Source organism: Balaenoptera borealis (genome assembly GCF_965194805.1).
Source record: "Balaenoptera borealis genome assembly, chromosome: 21".
Classification (NCBI taxonomy): Eukaryota; Metazoa; Chordata; class Mammalia; order Artiodactyla; family Balaenopteridae; genus Balaenoptera; species Balaenoptera borealis.
In genome coordinates this window covers 28728109-28748695 of record NC_138880.1, presented here as the reverse complement: position 1 = coordinate 28748695, position 20587 = coordinate 28728109, and the positions used below count along the sequence as shown (strand labels likewise).

General features: G+C 41.4%; 1 protein-coding gene across 1 annotated transcript in view; it reads left to right on the top strand.

The window, feature by feature from the left end:
- Positions 1-20587, top strand: part of CSMD1 (CUB and Sushi multiple domains 1) — a 1790960-nt gene that overhangs the window by 914827 nt on the left and 855546 nt on the right. The window contains exon 5 of the mRNA XM_082374695.1: positions 690-897. Coding sequence (XP_082230821.1) covers positions 690-897 — 208 coding nt within the window. The remainder of the gene's footprint in view (positions 1-689; positions 898-20587) is intronic.

Sequence of the window (20587 nt, the reverse complement as noted above, 5' to 3'; positions counted from 1 at the left end):
TGGAAAAAGTTACAGAATCCATTTCTCTTCAAAACAATATTTATTCCAATGCTAATTTGTATCCTAAATGTATTTTATCTTACTGACCTTTTCCTTGTCACTTTTCCAAGATAATCCATTTTAAGTTTTCATGCAACTATTTCCTACTCAGAACTTTTTTATGAGTTGATGTGTCTCTGTTATCGTATTATTCAAGAACTTATCTGAAATTCAAAACCAAGTGCACATTCCAAACTCTACAGGACATAAAGATTAGGGCAACTGCTTCTTTTAAGATCACTGTATTTTCAAGCCAGCTCTCAAAAAATGAAGAAATGATGGCCGCATGCTGTTAAGACTCACAACGTTGCCAACTTATTTCCGTCTTTCAAGATGCAGAGAAAACCTTTGAAAATACGGTTAAACTGTCTGTGAACATCAGGTGTATAGCAACTGCACGTTCCAGATTTTAGAAAAGACACAATTTCACGTCTTTCTATAGTGGCAGTTCAGTTAACAATGCGATGTAATGGGTAGACTTTTTAAGTCTTTCTGTAGAACTAAACAAACCAGGAGAAACCCTTTGTCAGATTGCGTGTCGCTATTCGGGGTTCAGAAAATATGCGTCACTGATCGAGAGTGACACTCTGTGGAGGTGCTTGTGTATGAGGCCATTTTCAATACGCTTCCTTTGCTTCTGTCCTTTGCAGCTGAGGGGGCCTGTGGCGGGACCCTACGGGGCACAAGCAGCAGCATCTCCAGCCCCTACTTCCCTTCAGAGTACGAGAACAACGCCGACTGCACGTGGACCATCCTCGCAGAACCCGGGGACACCATTGCTTTAGTCTTCACTGACTTTCAGCTCGAAGAAGGATATGACTTCTTAGAGATCAGCGGGACAGAAGCGCCATCCATATGGTGAGTACTGGACAGGAAATGTCCTTACCGCTTCCCACAGTAGACTTCAGAAAGTTGTGTTCTTTCCTTGCCTTGCTCTTTTGGCTGCTAAAATGTCATCTATATTGTGACGGATTTCAAAGTTTCTAAGATGTCTTTGTGCTGGTATTTGGAGCTGGAGATGTTATCTGGCCTTGGGCACTGGAACGTATCATGTCCTCATTTTGGATTCTTATAAAGCAACACAGAAGATGGCAGCTAAGTGAGCTAAGCTAGTTTTGGATTTGGTCTGGAGCTGATTCAGTGTAAACAGATATTTTTAGACAGTGGAGATTTAAAAATGTCATGTCGCCAGCCATTTGTCGCCTCTGCTGCAGATGTGTGATTGTGTATGTCTTTTCCTCCCTGGAGATGCTGCACCAAATCATATAACCACCTATGAGGGTCACAGGCAAACCATAAATACTAACCCGATATATAGATAATGCCAGTCATCTGATGATCAGTTCTCTGGTGTGTGTGCTAGTGGTTAACAGAAGAAAACCTGATCAAATCCATTACAGTCTCTGGTGTATGGTGTTTCTTGTGTGAGAGCAGCTCTAGCTGTGTCTATAAGTACAACTGAAAAGGGAGAATTCGAAGAATAAATGTTTAAAGACTTAGGATATACTTTAAATTATGTCGTTTGTTACGGGTTGAACTGTTTTTTTTGTTTTAATTTTTCAGTTTCTTAGCATTTTAAAAACTGCAGCTGTTATCTATTTCAGGTCTTGAACAATAATGAAACTTGACAATATGTATGTTCAAATTAAGTTGGGATAGAGGAAATGTTGGCTGTTTATGCATTGGTGGAGGAGATGAAATGAATGATTTTGAATATCTCTATAGGTTTAAGTCTGTATTTCAGTACAGAGACTGAAGGATAAAACTATCAAACCTGACAAACGTCATAAACTGTTTTATGTTTTAAAACAATTAGCAACATTGAATTTTATTTTCCAAGGCTCAAAACTCAAAGCAGAGGATTCATATTTATAGTTTAAGTCATTTCCTTTCATTAGTGTTATTGTTCTTATGTTAAATGCTACTTCAGTTAAGAGAAAAATAACCACTGCCTCTGTGATCTTTGTTTTTAATTTCATTGATCTGAACAATACTTTTAGATCAGGCAAGGTTACCCTTTTGCTTATTTCATGTTATACAATTTAAAGACTCAAGGATTGGTTTATGTTATTATCTATCTACCTTTTTGTAACATCAGAGTTAGTGGAAACAGATACCAAACTGAAAGCTGAATGTCCTGGATTTTGCTCCAAGTTCTGTCACAAACCATCCTTGTGACGTTGGACAAATCATTTAACTGCTTGTATAAGAAGGGGCTATCCTAAATGAGCTTTTAAATTAATTCATTCAACATCTACTGAGTGCCTTTCTCTGTGTATCACTGTAGGAGATTCAGTGATGCAACACCTTCCTAGCTCTAAAGTCACCTTGTTTTGGTTTCCAGAAAATCATTGCCATGCAAAACTACATGGTGACAGTTTCTCAGAAATCCAGTGACTCATGGTAAAGGCCTTACTTGTGAGAGATTCTAGAGATGATGGGCATCACCTGGATGGTGAGGTGTCAGGCTGGGGGAGAGAAAAAAAAGTAGGCATATCGGAGGATGATTGTAGACTCCACGGTCAAGGTTGGCTTTCGCCAAACAAATGCCGTTTATGTAGGAAAGGAAACTCGGATGTCCATATCCAAGTCCGAAAGAAAAATAGAAATGCTGAGCAGAGATGCCAGTCCCAGTGGCGCAGAGCCTCGCAGAAGGCCTTGCGGCGCATTCCCACACCACGTGACCGCCCCGAGCAGGGAGACCGCCTTCGGTTCACCTGTCTTCAGTAGGCGGTCCCCAGGAGTGAGACGAGGTTACTTGACTTGGTTTTGCCCGTTTCTTCTTTTCTCATCCCCGCTGGTCTCTTTTGCATCCTCTCCTCCTCCCTGTTTTATCTCCATCGGTCCTTTCCCCCGACGCGGGTCCCCTCCTACTTCAATACCAGACTCAGAAAAATGTGCTCGGACGGGGTCTTGAATGTGCTAAAATTGCCATCTGTCGGAAATGCCAGGTGAGGCCACGGCAACCTGCGGGGCCTGATAGCAACAACTCACAGTCGTGACATAGAGAATATTGTCGTGGCAGCCAGAGAAATTGCCCTGTGTCTTCCTGGTGTTTGGATTCAGACTGGAAGACGTTTTCCAGCTGTCTGAAATCTCCCCGTGTTTGCCAGGACGCCAAGATCAATGATCCAGCAGCAGCTGGGAAGAACTGGGCAGTTGTTGGAAAAGCTGTCCGTGGGACTTTGACCCTGGGTGCCTTCTGGTCTGATAAAATGGGTTGCCTGTTGGTTCATCGTGATTTCTCTGTTTCGACAGCCATTATCAGACGGAGAGTTGTGGTGAACATTATATCCTCCTGATGATTTGTATTTTCCTGATGGCTTGGCACAAAAGCCCCGTGGGGTAGTTATTAGTATATTTTTCCTCTTTTGATGAAGCGTCTGGGAGGCACGAAGGGTAAGAGATGGCAAAGTGGGAGTACTGGCAGAGCTCCAGCTGGATCTGAAGGCCCCTGAACCCAAACTGTGTGTTCTTTTTACTGTAAGACCATCCCCCCCATGGAAGAACCCAGGTCTGAGCTTAATGGCCCATCAGGAAGTTCCCTTTTCTCTGTTTCAGGACTGCACTTTGGATCCTAAAGCCTTGGGCAGACAACCATCATAGGGGGGGAGATGGGCCACTTGAGAAGCCATTTAGCACACACGCTGCATCAGGAAAGTCAGGGACAACAGGGAGAATGTCAGGGATGGCATTGAGTGTTTATCACAATTATAAAGAGAAAGATCCTGACGTGGCATAGGACCCCTATTCAACAGAAGGCTCTTCAGTGGAGGCAGAAAAGGAAAAGATGGTTTTCCTAAATCATTACTGAAACACACACGGGCACATTTACAACACAAAACAGGATCGCTTGAGTTACCTTCTCAGATTTATACAAATGCATAATAGGGCTTATCTTCAAAAGAGTATTATTTAACCGTAACTTGTCAAGTGCCGGCCTCTGAAATGTTTCATGGTCTAAACCGGTACATTTAAAAGATTTACCCATCCCCGAATTGCAAGAAAAATACTAAGCGGCCGTGTAGGTGGATGCGCTTCCTTTCAGGCACAAGGGTACACGGCAGCGGCAGTAGGACAGTGCTAATGGCTGTGAGTAGAGACAGTGCACACACACGTATAATTTTCCAATAATCTATTTTTAAAAGACAGACTATACAAGCAAGGGCACTCTGAGAAGAAGCTACTTGGAAAATTGTTAAGAACAATAATAGGATTAGCCTTATTTTCATTTCATTTGGAGTGAAATTACCGACTCAGCTATGTTTTATGTAAGGGTTGCCATGGCTACAGCAGAGGCAGTCTAAAAGTGGTGGATGATGTAAAGTCCCAGAATTATTCGTGTATTAAACGTGGCCGGGGTGTCGTCACTTAAGCCTAATCGACTCTGTGTACATCAGAGAGAGCTGTCATGCCTAGTTGTCTTTGCAACGTGGTCCAGGAATTACGGTTTTTTCCTGCAGTTAAAAACCTGGTTAACAGTAAAGCTAGCCACACATTCTTACTTTCTGAAGTGATTTGATGGGGTAGCATCTAACTCCTAATTCCGGAAGTATCAAGAAGGCAGAAAGTTGATTTTATTTCAGAGTTAAGTTACTAAGGTTTCTAAATTAAGATACGATGGTTAAAGGGATGTTCCTAAGAACATCACAGAGTCTTGACAAGAAACGAGGAAGAGAGCATTTACTATCTTCAAAATATGCACTCATATTTGGGAATAATTATCTACCCCATTTCATGGCAGAGAGTGTGTGTATAGGGTAGAGAAGGAAAGAAAACAAGGGATAATAGATGCGTTTAAAATATGCCCCAAAACTTACTTAAATGCATCAGTTTCTTAAAAACCTTCAGCGACTGAGCCATGGGCCATCGGAATAAAACCCGAAGGCCTTAGCGTGTCATTCGAGGCTTTTCAGAGCTTGGCCCACCTTGCCCTCCAGTCTGGCCTTCTCCTCTGCCCGGCAAGCACCCCTCACTTTGCCCCACTGAATGCACCCCTGTCTTCACCATAGCACGTTTGTGTCTCTTGCACGCTTGTTCAGGAACCAGCCTCCACAGGGAACGCCCACGTGGCCCAATTTAACCAACATTAAATTAACATATGGATGGTAGAGCATTCGAAGAAGTACCACCAGTGGGGCAGACAGTTATATATCTGCCTCCCTGGAAAACCTCAGTGATCATCAATGCAACAATGCTTCTTGGCTGATTTAGATTAGAGCTGACTTCTTATAGCAATAGAAAATCTGTTACTTTATGATATTTTTTAAGGCTTAAGTTCAATCATTCACTAACCAACATGACTCTACCCCTTTGCCTGTCTGGGCCATGCAAGATTACATATAAGAGAGCAAAAAGTAGTTTTGTAACTACACTTTATTTTGTTCCCATTAACCAGGCACAACTTCACCATTAAACCAATCTAATCAGTGACTTGCTGAAGCCAAAACAGAACTTCAGAGGAACTGGCGAAGCTGAGTGAGCTTCAAAGAACCCTTGAAGGGTCAGTTAACACCTAGGATGTTTATCCAGCTTGTCACTTAATTGATAACTGACTTGGTGTGTATTTAATTTCTAATGAGGACGGACTATTGAGGCGTGCACAGAGCATAGACGCCCTGAAATCAGTCCTGCTCTCCTGCCCAGGGTACAAGAAAGGAAACCCCTTCCAATCTCTCCTCATTTTATTTGTTAACTGTTCATTTTAAAATCATTTCACAGAGAACTTGTAAAACCAGCTCAGAGAGTTGGTATATCACCCAGCCCAGCTTCTCTTAACAATCACGTCTTATACAGCCCTAGTATCGTCGTGGAAACCAAGAAGTTAACACTGGTACTAACTAACTTACAGACCTGATCTGAATTTTCCCTGCTGCCCTTTTTCTGCTCTGGAACTCAGTCCAAGGACCTTCACGGCACTGAATTCCGTCTCTTTCGCCACCTCCACGGGGCGACTGTTTCCATCTTTCCGTTTCCATAACCTTCACCTCGCTCACGTTAACAATACAGTCTGGTCACACTCTTTTTGAAAGACGATGGCGTTTTTCAGGCATAAGGAGGAGGAGGCCATAAAGCACGGCCCCATGACCACCAACTGAAATAATTGGTTTTCTTTCTTTTATGTTTTCCGTTTTAAATTTAAATTTAATAATTACGTTGCACAAACCTATTGGAATGTTTGCACCTCAGCATTTTCTATGGAGCAAGCATAACATAAACAAACATCGTATGTGTGTATATATATGTATATAACAGTATATGAATTTCTACTTCTCTTGAACCTCTACATACTATGCAGAGGCCTAAGGCCATAATTAACATGATATTATCACAGCCCCTTTCCTAAACCCCTCTTGTACTCAAAATATCTTTCTCTAAAAATTTCTTTGAATAATGTATTATTCTTAAAAAACCTTACACTGAATAATAATATTCAATAAGTATTGCTATGTACCAGGCAAATGTAATCAGTTGCCACTACTTAGAGATACTATTATCCCCATTTTATAGGCGAGAAAAATGAACTCAGAGAAGGTTTAATATCTTACCACACAGCTACCAGATGGCAGAGCAGGGGCTGAAACAGAGACAGCCCCAAGCTATATTTCTTCCTTTATTTAAATATATCAAGGTGATATTTCTTTAATGTTTTTAAGTCAGGAAAATAAAAGTAAATAAAATACTTTTATTAAAAATTTTATTATTAAAAATAAAAGCAGTATGTTACACTCCAGTATTATCCCAGAATGACTGCAGTTCTGTCTGGCCTCATTGGACACCAAGGGAAGCATGAGGCCACTTCAAGTCTAGATCTGGTCCTGTTACTCCATGGTGGTGACATCATGACCCCTTCTTTTACAGTCTTCTTCTGTGTTATTAGGTATAAGGTAAGGTAATAAATCTTAACTTACTTGTCATGTATAGTTGTGAGTATAAATACAATAATGGATGTTGTAAGTCTTCTAAAAGGGGGCATATCGTAAAGACATTGCCAACAGTGTAAATATGAAGGCTTCCCATCTACAACTTTGACTCTTACATTAGAGGTGGTGGGAAAATAATGGCCAGTCCCGATCATCCCAAACCCTCCAAACTCAATAAGGAAATTTGTCTGATCACAGCCAATTCTATGCAACGGGGAATTTGTAACCTGGTCTGAGACATTCTTTCCCATGCATCGTCCAGATGACACTTCCGTTACCTACGTGATTAGGTGACCCCCCCCAACCCCGTCCACAAGGCCTACGCAAACCCCCTTTCCATTCTCTCCCTCTCCCGTTGGCAGCTAGCTGCCTGAGGACTCTTTACCCCAACGGGCAGCAAAGGAATCACTGGAAACAGTGCAGCTGAGCCAAACAGGCAGGCTGTGTTTCGAAAAGCTTCCAATCAGGTGTACTGTTTCAAGGCACTTACTTCCCTCCCTTTTCACCTGAAATGTACCATCTGTAGTAGGTGCTGATGGAAGAGTCTTTCTTGCTGGAAGTTGCCTTGAGGAGAAAAGGAGGCTGTCTCTGATGGGCCAGGAGAAACTTCTGCCTATTTTCAGTCTCCCACATCCTCTATCCCCCATTCACCCAAACATACCCCAGGTGAAGACTTCCGTACCCTGCAATCTCCCTCCTAAGGATTGTGATGGGTTTCTTAGTAGGTACCCTGGTGCCATTTTATTGCCCAGAAGTGTCTCATTTCCATATTTCTTCACAGATGTCTGAAATACCATCAGAGTAGTTCATCTTAGGTAGCTTTCATTTTGGCTGAAATCAGTATTTAGAATTTCAAATATATACAGTTGATGAAGTTAAACTATGTTCATCAATAAATATTTTGAACATAGGAAATTTATATGATTTATTTAATGGTGGTAGCTGTGGATAAAATGTAGTATTTTACACCAGGACTACATGCAAAAAGACCAGACCAAGGGATGATGAAGAGAAAAAAAAAAAAGCATTCCTGGTCCCTGAAGATGGAACTGATTAGAGAGTCCCAGAGTGTGGTTCTTTACCAAGTCAGGGCAGATACCACATGTCAGAAACCTCAACTCTGCTGTGATATTTCTCCTGTCATAGGAAAGCCCAACCACTTCACCTGATGTTACTGAAGATTACATTTCCTGTAAATTATCAGTGTTACAGGCAGCGGGAAAAATTTCCCCTTTAGGAATATAAATTCATTTCACACAATACAATATACTTGTGTTTTGTTCTTGTTTTTGTTTTTTATAGTCACACCTCTCTCTTTTTGTATGTGGTCTTTTCCAGAAAGCAAAATTACACTTAAATTAACGCTTTTAAATAAATTTCCCTTTTAAAAACACACTGCCTTTTAAGAGGCCATTGTGCCAACTCTATTTTAGCCATCCTCCGATAATGCTTGCGGGCTTTCATTTATTCTCCAAATCAGCCGGATGTGTACGTCATGGTATTCCAGCTGTACACTTTGATATCTTCATTTAAACTTTCTCCCCAAACTCTGAATATCTAATTTTCCCTTTCTTCTTAAAGTTTATACAATTTAATGGAGGACTGGTTAGGAGAATAAGGTAATTTTGTGCAGTCTAATTCGTCTCTGACAAATGTGACAATTTATTACTCGGGTTTCATCCTATGGGCACGTGCCATGTGAGCTTGGTGAGTCCTGTCTGTGAGCAGTGGCTGGAAACAGGAACGTTTCCCATCTTTGGACTTTAATAAACACAAGAGCTTAAGTCACTCTGATTTGAAACCCTTTGGACAATTATAGCCCATCATTTCTTTAAAAATGTATATATCCTGGAGGTTTTTATTTTTGTGAATTATAAATTTTAAAATAGCTGGAACTTGGGAAATCTCCTAATGTGATCCCTTTATTGGTTGGATAAGGAAACTGCATCCTAGAAAGATCACGTGCCTTGCCCTACAGTTTGGGGTTAGTGGCTAGGAGAGAAGCCAGGCCTTCTATCTGTCATCAGAGCTGGACCTGCCGTTCTGTGAGGCTGTTCTCATCTGGCTGGGGCAGGGGTGGCCTGTGACCTCTAATTTTTCCATCTTCTTTCCATAAGCAGGCAGCTTGGAATAGTAGCTAAACCAAGCCTAATGATTCAGACTCGGGATCTAGCCGTGGTTTTGCAACTTGTGAGCTTGATGGCACAGAGTGGGTTTCCTCTAAGTCCCAGACCCCTGTCTGTAAGATGGAAATGGCCCTGACAGGACCTCAGAGGCTTGTGAAATGGAGCAAATGAGGGGTTGCTTGTGAAGTGCTCAGCAGAAGGCCTGCAACGTACAGGATTTCTGTAACTAGCTGCGTGTTTATTGCTCTAAGAAACAGCGCCGTAGAGACTTCAGAATTCTGCCTTAGAACACAACAGTAACCTGTTGAAGTTAAAATCTTTTTTTAAAAAAAACCCCATAATTTTGTTTTTAACCTGTATTTAGTTTTAAAAGGCTATTTTCAGCAAATAACCTTCAATATTTTAATTATAAAAGCATCATTTCTTCTATGCTGAACTTTTCAAACCTGTGTCTTATCTTTGCTCTGCACCTCTGTGAAAATAAAACTGCAGCCATAATATTGCTTTGAAAGAAGAGTTAGAACCAGATGCTGGCCCCTGTTTGTGTTTTGGCAATGTGTTCCACCACAGTAAATCATTTTTAACGTTCAGGGATATTGTCCATATACACCATTCAATTTTTTGAAAATCCAAATACTATATATATCCAGGTCATTATACTATTTTTTTATATAAATTTATTTACTTATTTTTGGCTGCGTTGGGTCTTCATTGCTGCTCGCAGGCTTTCTCTAGTTGCGGCGAGCTGGGGCTACTCTTCGTTGCGGTGCGCAGGCTTCTCATTGCGGTGGCTTCTCTTGTTGCGGAGCACAGGCTGTAGGCGCGCGGGCTTTAGTAGCTGTGGAATGCGGGCTCAGTAGTTGTGGCTCGCAGGCTCTAGAGCGCAGGCTCAGTACGTGTGGCACACGGGCCTAGTTGCTCTGCGGCATGTGGGATCTTCCCAGACCAGCGTTCCAACCCGTGTCCCCTGCACTGGCATGCGGATTCTTAACCCCTATGCCACCAGGGAAGTCCCCAGGTCATCATACTACTAAAAGTCTACAACTTAGTAAAAATATAGTGTGAGAACCATAGAATTTGTACCGAAGTACATATGTATCTATTTAGCAAACTTTTTAAAGGGCGTAACATGTGCCTGAAATTGTGATATATGCAAGTCCAATGCTTCTTAAATTTATTGTGTGTAGGAATCACCTGGGATCTTCTTTCGATGCAGATTACGACTCAGGAGATCTGAGGAAGGTACCGAGATTCTGCATTTCAGCAAGTTCCTGGGTGATGTGGGTGCCCCTGGTCTGTGGACCAGACGAAGAAGTGAGGGTCTAGAGTGTTTGTGGGTGGTGCAGAGAGTGGACAATAAGATAACTGCAATAATAACTAATTAAGTTTCAAGTATACAATACAGTATTATTAACTCTAGTCATCGTACTGTATATTGGATCCTCAGAACTTATCTTACAACTGGACGTTTGTACCCTTTGACCAAATCTCCCTGTTTCCACTACTCTCAGCCCCTGGCAGCCACCATTCTACTGTCTGGTTATATGAGTTCTACTTGGTTTTTTAATTTAGATTCTACATATAAGTAAGATCATGCAGTATTTGTCTTTCTCTGACTTATTTCACTTAGTATAATACCCTCCAGGTCCATCCATGTTGTCACAAATGGTAGGATTTCCTTCTTTATTATGGCTGAGTAATAGTCCTCTGTGTGTGTGTGTGTGTGTGTGTGTGTGTGTGTGTGTGTATCACATTTTCTTTATCCATTTGTCCATAGGTGGATACTTAGGTTGGTTCCGTATCTTGGCCATTGTGAATCATGTTGCGACAAGCACAGGAATGCAGATATCTCTTTGAGATACGGATTTCATTTCTTTCGGTCTTATACCCAGAATTAGGATTGCTGGATCATATGGTAGTTCTATTTTTAATTTTTTGAGGAGCCTTCATACTGTTTTCCATTGCTAAGAGCATAGATCTTAAGAGTTCTCACCACAAAAAAAAAAAAACAACAAAAAACCTGTGTACCATGATGGATATGTTAAATACCTTGATTGCAGTAAATGCTGTATTTTTTAGTGTATATGTGTATCAAAGCATCATATTGTACATGTTAACCCTATACAGTTTTGACAATTATACCTCAATAGGTGGAGGTAAAAGTATTATTACTAATAATAATTTCAAGTTTTCTTGAAAAGTGAAAACTTTTTAGTAGTTATATTTCAGAGTATGATAATATAAGCTCTCTGGTCTTTGTTGAAATATATCTTATAATTTTGTAATGGGCTGCTGGTGCAGAATGGGGCAGATTCGGAAAGATTGGGTTCAGCATTGAGTTTCCAATTTGGGCTTCACATCAGAACTGCCTGGCGCCACTCCTCAGAGATTCCGATTTAATTAGCTGAACCAGCTCAGCTGTGGCGCTGACTGCTGGGACTGAGAGAGAGGGTCAGAAGAGAAAGAAACACAGTATTTCAGTGGCTTCCAAATATTTTCAGCAGTATTAGCATGTTTCCAGTCTATTAATAGTTGTACATTGAAAATAAAATTGTTTTGAACTCTTTTGGAGGACATTGGGCTAAAAAGTTAAACAGGTCCCTTTGCCAAAAATTCTCAGTCTTTTAATACCTTACTGGGCAACGTGGCTCAGAGGTCAGTTAGAGGAGGTTGCAATTCACCAAATGTATGTGACTATGAAGCGCTCATCTTTGGTGGGATATAGATTAAAACCTGGGACTATGGGCTCAGGAAAGGCTGTGCTTTTCTTGATGTATTACAGGTACTGTCCTGATCTGAGCCCTGGCAACATTTACATTCCATTTTGCACTTGAAGCTGATAGTGACTTTATTCCAACTTGCTGTTTCTTCTAGCCATGCCTTCAATCCCTTTTCTCCATCTGCAGAATCTTTTCTTCTGCTGTGTCAGCAAAGTCCATAGTTACTCAGCTCAGATTGGTGAAAGAGAGTTGGCCTTGGAGTGAGAGAGATGATAGGTTAACATTTGTGTCTTTCCTCTCTGTAGCTGGGTAATTTGGATTCGTTATTCAAACTCCCAGAGTTTTTGTCTCCCGACTGTAAAATGAGGTTAATGATACTTATCTTGCTGGGTGAAGATTAAAATATAGGTCAGAAACCTATCGCTGTCTGTGGTACAGAGATGCTCAGTAAACTGTATCCATCGTGATTATCAAGCTGTGTATGAAACATGACAAATGAGCAATCAGGGTAAAGAGAGCAAAGTTTGAAGAAAGAGAAATAATTACCCAGTGAGGTCATCAAAGAACATTTCACAGAGAAGTTGGGATTTGACACAGACCCAGAGAACAGAAAGGGTCTGGGCACAAAATTTGTGGGGCTATTTTAGACACAGGATGTGCAAAATTAAAAGTACAGATATGGCAAAGCACAGGAGATAGTCGATGATATGAGTGAAGCAATCCATTTTTTCCACAGAACAATAAGAAATAACTTAAAATATTTGATGGCAAGCCCTATTTTTTCTTTTTTTAAAAAATCTTTATCGGAGTATAGTTGCTTTACAATGTTGTGTTAGTTTCCACTGTACAGCAAAGTGAATCAGCTATACGTATACATATATCCCCTCGTTTTTGGATTTCCTTCCCATTTAGGTCACCACAGAGCATTGAGTAGATTTCCCTGTGCTATACAGTAGGTTCTCATTAGTTATCTATTTTATACATAGTATCAATAGTGTATATATGTCAGTCCCAATTTCCCAATTCATCCCAGTCCCCTTCCCCCTTGGTATCCATATGTGAGAGGTTGTGGAGAAAAGGGAACCCTCTTGCAGTGTTGGTGGGAATGTAAATTGATACAGCCACTATGGAGAAAAGTATGGAGATTCCTTAAAAAGCCAAGAATAGAGCTACCATATGACCCAGCAATCCCACTCCTAGGCATATACCCAGAGAAAACCATAATTCAAAAGGACACATGCACCCCAGTATTCATTGCAGCACTATTTACAACAGCCAGGTCATGGAAGTAATCTAAATGTCCATCAACAGAGGAATGGATAAAGAAGATGTGGTACATATATACAATGGAATATTTCTCAGCCATAAAAAAGAGCAAAGTTGGGTCGTTTGTAGAGACGTGGATGGACCTAGAGACTGTCATACAGAGTGAAGTATGTCAGAAAGGGAAAAACAAATATTGTATATTAACACATATATGTGGAATCTAGAAAAATGGTATGGATTATCTTATCTGCAAAGCCCTATTGTTTCTTGATAAAATGTTTATTGTATTCCTAATATCTGCTAATATAAGAAAAACACTGCTTCAGGAAAATAAAGGTGATTTTGATGTATTAGATAGATTGAGAAAAGAAGAAATGAGAGATATTAAACAATTACAAATTTCTGTGAGCGGGACACATAATTTATAAGACTGTATGATCACAGGGGTAGAAAGAGAAAGGAAAATAATGGAGCTATTGAAAGCCAGAAAAGTCTGGCAGTGGACTTTGCAAATGGCAATGCAGAGATATTCCAACTTTCCACTTAAGCTTGAAACTTATTAAAAAGTCTACAAATCACAAATGCTGGAGAGGGTGTGGAAAAAAGGGAACACTCCTACACTGTTCAGTGGGAATGTAAATTGGTGCAGCCACTATGGAAAACAGTATGGACATTCCTTAAAAAACTAAAAATAGAGCTAACATATGATCCTGCAATCCCACCCCTGGGCATACATCTGGAGAAAACTCTAATTCAAACAGACACATGAACCCCAATATTCATAGCAGCACTATTTACAGTAGCCAGACATGGAAACAACCTAAATGACCATCGACAGATGAATGGATAAAGAAGATACGGTACATATTTATACACAATGGAATACTACTCAGCCATAAAAAAGAATGAAATAATGCCATCTGCAGCCACATGGATGGACCTAGAGATTATCATACTAAGTGAAGTAAGTCAGAGAAAGACAAATACCATATGGTATCACTTATATGTGGAATCTAAAATATGGTACAAATGAACTTATTTACAAAACAGAAACAGACTCACAGACATAGAAAACAAACTTATGATTGCCAAAGGGAAAAGGGGGTGGGAAGGGATAAATTGGGAGTTTGCGATTAGAAGATACAAACTACTATATATAAAATAGATAAGCAACAAAATCCTGCTGTATAGCACGGGGAACTATAGTCAGTATCCTATAATAAAGCATAATGGAAAAAATATAGAAAGAATGTATATATACATTCTTTTTTATATTTTATATATGTATACATCTCTGAATCATGTTGCTGTACACCAGAAACTAATGCAACATTGTAAATCAACTATACATACTTCAGTTCAAAAATTCAAATGTCCAGGACTCATGGCTGGAAAGTTTGGGGGTGTCGGGCTGTGTTCAGGGGTCTCCATTTTAATCAGTGCTCTAGAAGAGTTTCAAGGAACTCAACTTTTAGAAACGTGGGGATGACTTATGAAGAAACCCTGATACTCTCAGCTGGAACAAGGGAAGTTTCAGGGGCCTTTCCAACTCGCCTCTTCCTCTTGCTGTTGCAGAGTACCAGGATGGTTCAAAATGGAAATGCTTTTGAAAGATCTTCCAAGGCAGCTGGTCCAAAATGAGCTGAGGGATCCTGCTCATATTAGCCTGTAGCTCCCAGCTGTGTGATCCTGAATTTTAGAGGGGGCTCTTGGTAGAAGGAAATAGGAAAGGAATCAGAAGTTCAAGAGACAGCGAAGACCCCAGGGGGAGCATCTGACTTAAGAATATAAGGAGGGAAACTTTTAGGCTAGAGTGAGTAAAGAAGAAAAATCTTGTAGCTTATGCAAAATGGTTTGAGATGTTCCAAGGAGGAAGGCACGACGAATTGGAAAAGAAAAAGTATCTGGGGGCCAGACAGATGCAGGGAAAGAGCTCAGCATTGAGGAGATAATTCTCAGAGGCTGAGGTGAGATTTCTCCTATCTCCCTCACAGAGCTTTTGTGTGTCTACAGATTAGTGTTGTGAAGAGATTCAAGTACTAGGAGGTCACCACTCCATACAGGGAAACTGTTGGTGTTCAGAAGGAGAGCAAGCAAGTAAATTACGTGCACATTTTCTTTAGCTGTTAAACCATTTGCAGTGGGCAGTTTTTAAGCAGCGATGCCATTCAAAAGTGTGTGTGTGTGTATACATGTGTGTTAGACCAGACAAGAAGGTATGCATATATTTACTTTCTATTAAAAAAGAAAAGAAAAAACAGTGTAACATGTAACCCTAATGAATGGAAACAGATATGCCTGCAAGAAAAATCATTTATTCTCAGCAAATGTGCCCTGTACGCGCTGGGGGAATATCCTAAAGCATAAAACAGGAATTTAATTTATAACCCATTGGTGCTTCTTTGGTACTTTCTAATTTACCACCAGCTGTGGGAAGGAGCAGGGAGGTTCCTTTGACATCCATCCCTCCATACCCTGAAATTCAGAGGAGTCCAGGATCTATGGTGTGATTTTTCATGACAAGTCACACCTGAGTAACATAAAAGCTATGCTGTTTTGAAAGCTAAGAACAAGAACACAGTAAGAAAAATGCGGTCAGAGCAACCACGCGAGGTCATTTATTATTTCTGAATCTGGATAATCCATCTCTTGCCTGTCATCACCAAATTCTGATTTGTGTTATTTTTGCAGAGTTACCATGAATTGAACTAAAACCCGAAATCAAGTACTGATTTTCTAAACATTGATTAAAGTTTTCTCTTTCTCTCTTGCTTTCTCTTTTTCTTTTTTGTGTACGCCGTCTAACACACACATGGACGAACGTTTGTATATGTGGGTACACATGCTATAAATGCTGAGCCCAGAACCAAGAAAATACATTGGTTTTTTGGGGAAAAAAATTGGCAGTCTGTTCAAATCAAGCTCTAGTTATATTTTTCTTCTCTTTAACAACAACAACAAAAAATCAAAGTATTATACTTGGCTATAGCAATTTTTTTTCTTAATGTACCTACTTGAAAGATCATAATATTGTATTTAAGGGTGCTAGGATTCAAAAAACCATAGTCATTATTTAATGCCATATTCCATTATAGAAACATATATTAATGTGTCTCTATCTAGCTTTATCATCTTATAACCAGAGGTACTAACCGATTGAAATTAGATATTCCAAATTGGAAAACAACTACTCATCTGTAGCCTACGTTTTCCCTTTGGCAACAGATCGGAGTTTGGCTCAGTACATGGGGTACAAGTGTGCAATTTTACTAAGAACATCAATCTGGCGTTTGAAGTGAAGCTTGCCACTGATTTTTCAGTATCGTTTCACTGCATAGATCATGTTTTACAAGTGCACCTTGATAGTTTTGGACCAGAATTTTCTGTGACTGCTCCATGCTCCGGAGCTGCAATTGCCTATCCTGAGAGACGGTTCAAAGATTCCCTAAGGGAAGAATCTAACTGTAGTAGCAAAGGCCCATCATCGTGGAACTTGTAATGAAAATGCACTCCCCAGAATGTGTACCATGACCTAAGGTGGGATGCTATTTTAGAACATTGTGATAAAAGGAGTCCATGAAAGAAAAAAAAACAAATTCAAAAATAAAAATGGGGCTCGCCATTGACAAGGGCTGGTGTGGCACCTGTGGGCAGTTTTCTGTTCCAAGGTTTGGGCGTGTACTTCCATAAGCCTATTTTCGTGGATGGCTTAATACACAGGTGAACGTTTGATGACAGTCTAGGTCATTTTAAACGTCGGAAGAAACAGGAGATATTTGAGACCATTTGAATTGCTGGAAATTCCAAGAGAAAGAAGTCAGCAGGCCCGGAATCCCAGCTCCACCATTTAGCAAGCTTTGTCTTCCTGGGCTGATCGCTCCCCTCTCTAAGGCCCGTTTCTTTACCTGCAAAGTGGAATTTCCCAGCTGGTTGTGGGGATGGAGGAGGGAAGATGTTCAGGGCTCAGCTCTGCCCTTGGCCCTGGGAGTGCTGTGGTCATGATGGTCACCGTCATTGTTGCCATGAGCCTCTTCCCAGGTGGTTGTGGGGATGGAGGAGGGAGGGTGTTCAGGACTCAGCTCAGCCCTTGGCCCTGGGAGTGCTGTGTTCACGATGGTCACCGTCATTGTTGCCATGAGCCTCTTCCCAGCTGGTTGTGGGGATGGAGGAGGGAAGATGTTCAGGGCTCAGCTCTGCCCTTGGCCCTGGGAGTGCTGTGGTCACGATGGTCACCGTCATTGTTGCCATGAGCCTCTTCCCAGCTGGTTGTGGGGATGGAGGAGGGAAGATGTTCAGGGCTCAGGTCAGCCCTTGGCCCTGGGAGTGCTGTGGTCACGATGGTCACCGTCATTGTTGCTATCAGCATCTTCCCACTGCTCCTTCCTCTTTCCTTCTTTCTCCATTTTCCTACCATCGGCTTCTCCCAGATGGGAGGGGGGCATGTTCCTCCAGGTGTGCATGATTCCCTCTGTGCTCCAGCCTCTGAGGCATCCCAGTGGTGCGCTGGCATCTGGCCTCTCTGACAGCACCTTGCCCCGCAGACTTTAATAGGATCTTTTTTAAAAGTAGTGCTTCTTAATGACGGGTGACCTTCTAAATGGGTCGTCCAGACCTAAAGAATGCAAACCAATTCATGGTGAATCAGTACTCTGCTCCTCACGGAGTATTCAATCGTAGTAATCACGATCCGTGTGTCGATTCTGTGGACCCATCACTGTTGTAAGTGCCTCCCGTATATTAGCTCCCTGAATTCTACCAACTACCCTTCATGTATGGGCAGTTATGATCTCCATTTGCAGACGAGGAGACAAAGGCATAGAAAGATATCGTAAATCACTCAGCATCATACAACTCATAAACGCAGGTCCAGGATGTAAACCTGAAAACTCGAACCTTAGCGCAGATCGTGGTTCACTCTAACTAGCTTTCTATTACAGGAAGCCTAGCAGATGAAATCAAACATTTTTGGTAGGAGTACACTTGAATCTGATGACCCATTAAAGAAGGAGGCTCTAAGGCCTCCTCTTCCTGTCTTTGCCAAGTGTGTGGTGTGTAGGATCAAAGGTTCCCCACAGCATGTTTATCCAGTGTATGAATGAACTACCTAATAGTCTTTCTTCAGGGGACTCTTAGAATCAAAAAGAGGAATTATGGCATGAGAAAATCATTAAAAAGCAATCTGAGGGGGACATTACTGGTCTCATTTATCAAATTTGAAATGTAAAATGTGAGCCGTGTGTTGTGAAGAGAGTTTGAAAAGATTGAAGTAAACAAGGTTGCATTTTCTCTACTGGGGAAGACGTTGTGGATTCCATATTCTTGAGGTATGTGGTGCGTCCAGCTTAAATTTCACACCAACTCTCTGCTGGTGGTCTGCTGATATTTCAGCACGTGTTATACAAATAGCAAGGGACTGGAATAAACTAGTAGGACGGGCATTTCTGACTGTGGGGAAGCCGTAGTTTGCATGTGATCATTTCAGGGAACCCTGCGTATGGGTAGTCGTGTGAATCCAGATGAGGGCCAGGATGCAATCTTTTGTGGAAAACCCAGTGGAAATTGCAGGGATGGGAGTTCAGCCTGAAAAGACTACCTGCAGCTGAACACAGGAAAGGATTTGCAGAGAACCTGACCCTGCAGCAGTGGGGTCGTCAGCTATGAGGCGCCTCGGTCCTTTAGAGGAAAACCTAGGGAGAGTAAAAGATACGCAACTGTCCACATTTTGAAAAGGATAGGCAAAAACTTGAGTGAATTTTATTTGAAAAGAAAAAATAAACTGGATAATATTAGCATAATAGAGCAAAAGGTATCCTTGGGGAGTGAGAAACGGAAGAAATTAGCTGCAGGAGGAGGTCGTTTCCATCACAGTGCTGAAGCCCCGAACAGAATGAGAACCCACAACCCCAAATGGGGAAGCAAAACCCAAGCAGAGAGGGGCAGAGCCACTTGATGGAAAGTTCCACCAAAGATGCTTTAGTAATCCTGAGATGTCCCTGACCACGGACAGGGGAAGCTATTTTATGCTGTTTGGAACACATCACATGTAAGAGCCCACGTTAAATCTGAAATCCAGGCACGTCCTGCAGCCTCTTCCTGGTACATGTTAATTATGATCTAAGATAGTGTTAAAATGTGCTCGGTGCGGGGCGAGCTCACTTTTCCACTAATAACGATGTTTCCACACGTGCCCATGGCTGATAACACAATGCATAGCTCCCACAAGTCTTAAAAGGGTTGGCATTAAATCATATATCAGAAAATGCTTTATAAACTGTAAAGCGCTAGACAATGATGAAGCCAATTGTATACTTAAAAAATGTAGAAAGGAGAAAAGTAACCCATTGGGAATAGAAGATGTGATTTTGATGAACCTGGGGGTTAAAAGAACTGAGGCACATCTGTAACATAAACAGTTTAAGATCCCATCTGTAACATAAACAGTTTAAGATCCCCGTGAGGTATTCTCCCTAGTTTTGATGTTTTACCTCTGGCAGCGTTGGCTGAGAATATATATTTACCTTATTAGAGGCAAATGGTCTTTTTGGAATATGCCTCTGTGGTTACTAGGTTTATCCGTGACTGCCTGCAATTCAAACAGCCTCTAAAATTTAGGTACTTTTCCACACTGTCTTAGTCAGCTTGGTCTCCCAGGATGAAGTACCATAAACTCAGTGGTTTACAAACAACAGAAATTTGTTGCTCACTGTTCTGGAGCCTGGGAAGTCCAAGATCAAGGTGTCGGCCCATTCGGATCCTGGTGAGAGCCCTCTGCCTGGCTTGTAGATGATTGTCTTCTCCCTGTGTCCTCACATGGGTACCAGGGGAGTGGGGGGGATGAGGGGAGAGCTCTGGTCTCTTCCTCTTCTGACAAAGACACTAATCCCATCACAGGGGCTCCACCCTCCTGACCTCATCCAAACCTAATTACCTCCTGAAGGCTCCACCTCCTAAAAGCATCCCATTGGACATTAAGCCTTCAACATGTAAATTTCTGGGGGGACACAAACATTCAGTCTGCAACACACACCATATCCTGGAGTTAAAAGCAAATTTAACAGCCATATCTCCTGCTTTCTCCCTCTCTCTCCCTTTAGCCTTCACAGCCATCCTCAACTTTTCATCAATATTTCTCTCGCATCTTGTAGTAGCAATCAACATCAAATAATACTTGCCTGGCACCCCTGACACAATATTCAGAATACGTTAGAAGATATTGCAGTCTGCTCCAAGAGAAGATGTCCTACATTTCCTGACCTAAAACATAATATCAATTATTGAGATTTTGCGGTACCTGTGTCTGTGTGTGCTTCACCCCGACCGGAGTTATAAAGTCTGATGAGGGACAAGGGTACCATATTTAAATGGGTAAAGTAGAGCCGTGTAATGTCGCTCTGTGTTGCCCACGTACTGCTGTGTACATCTGGAAGAGACATCATGTGGCCCAGGTGTTACACAATATTATTTTTCTTTTTCTCATCTTCTAATTGCTGTAAAGCCCACGCTTCTAGGAGAC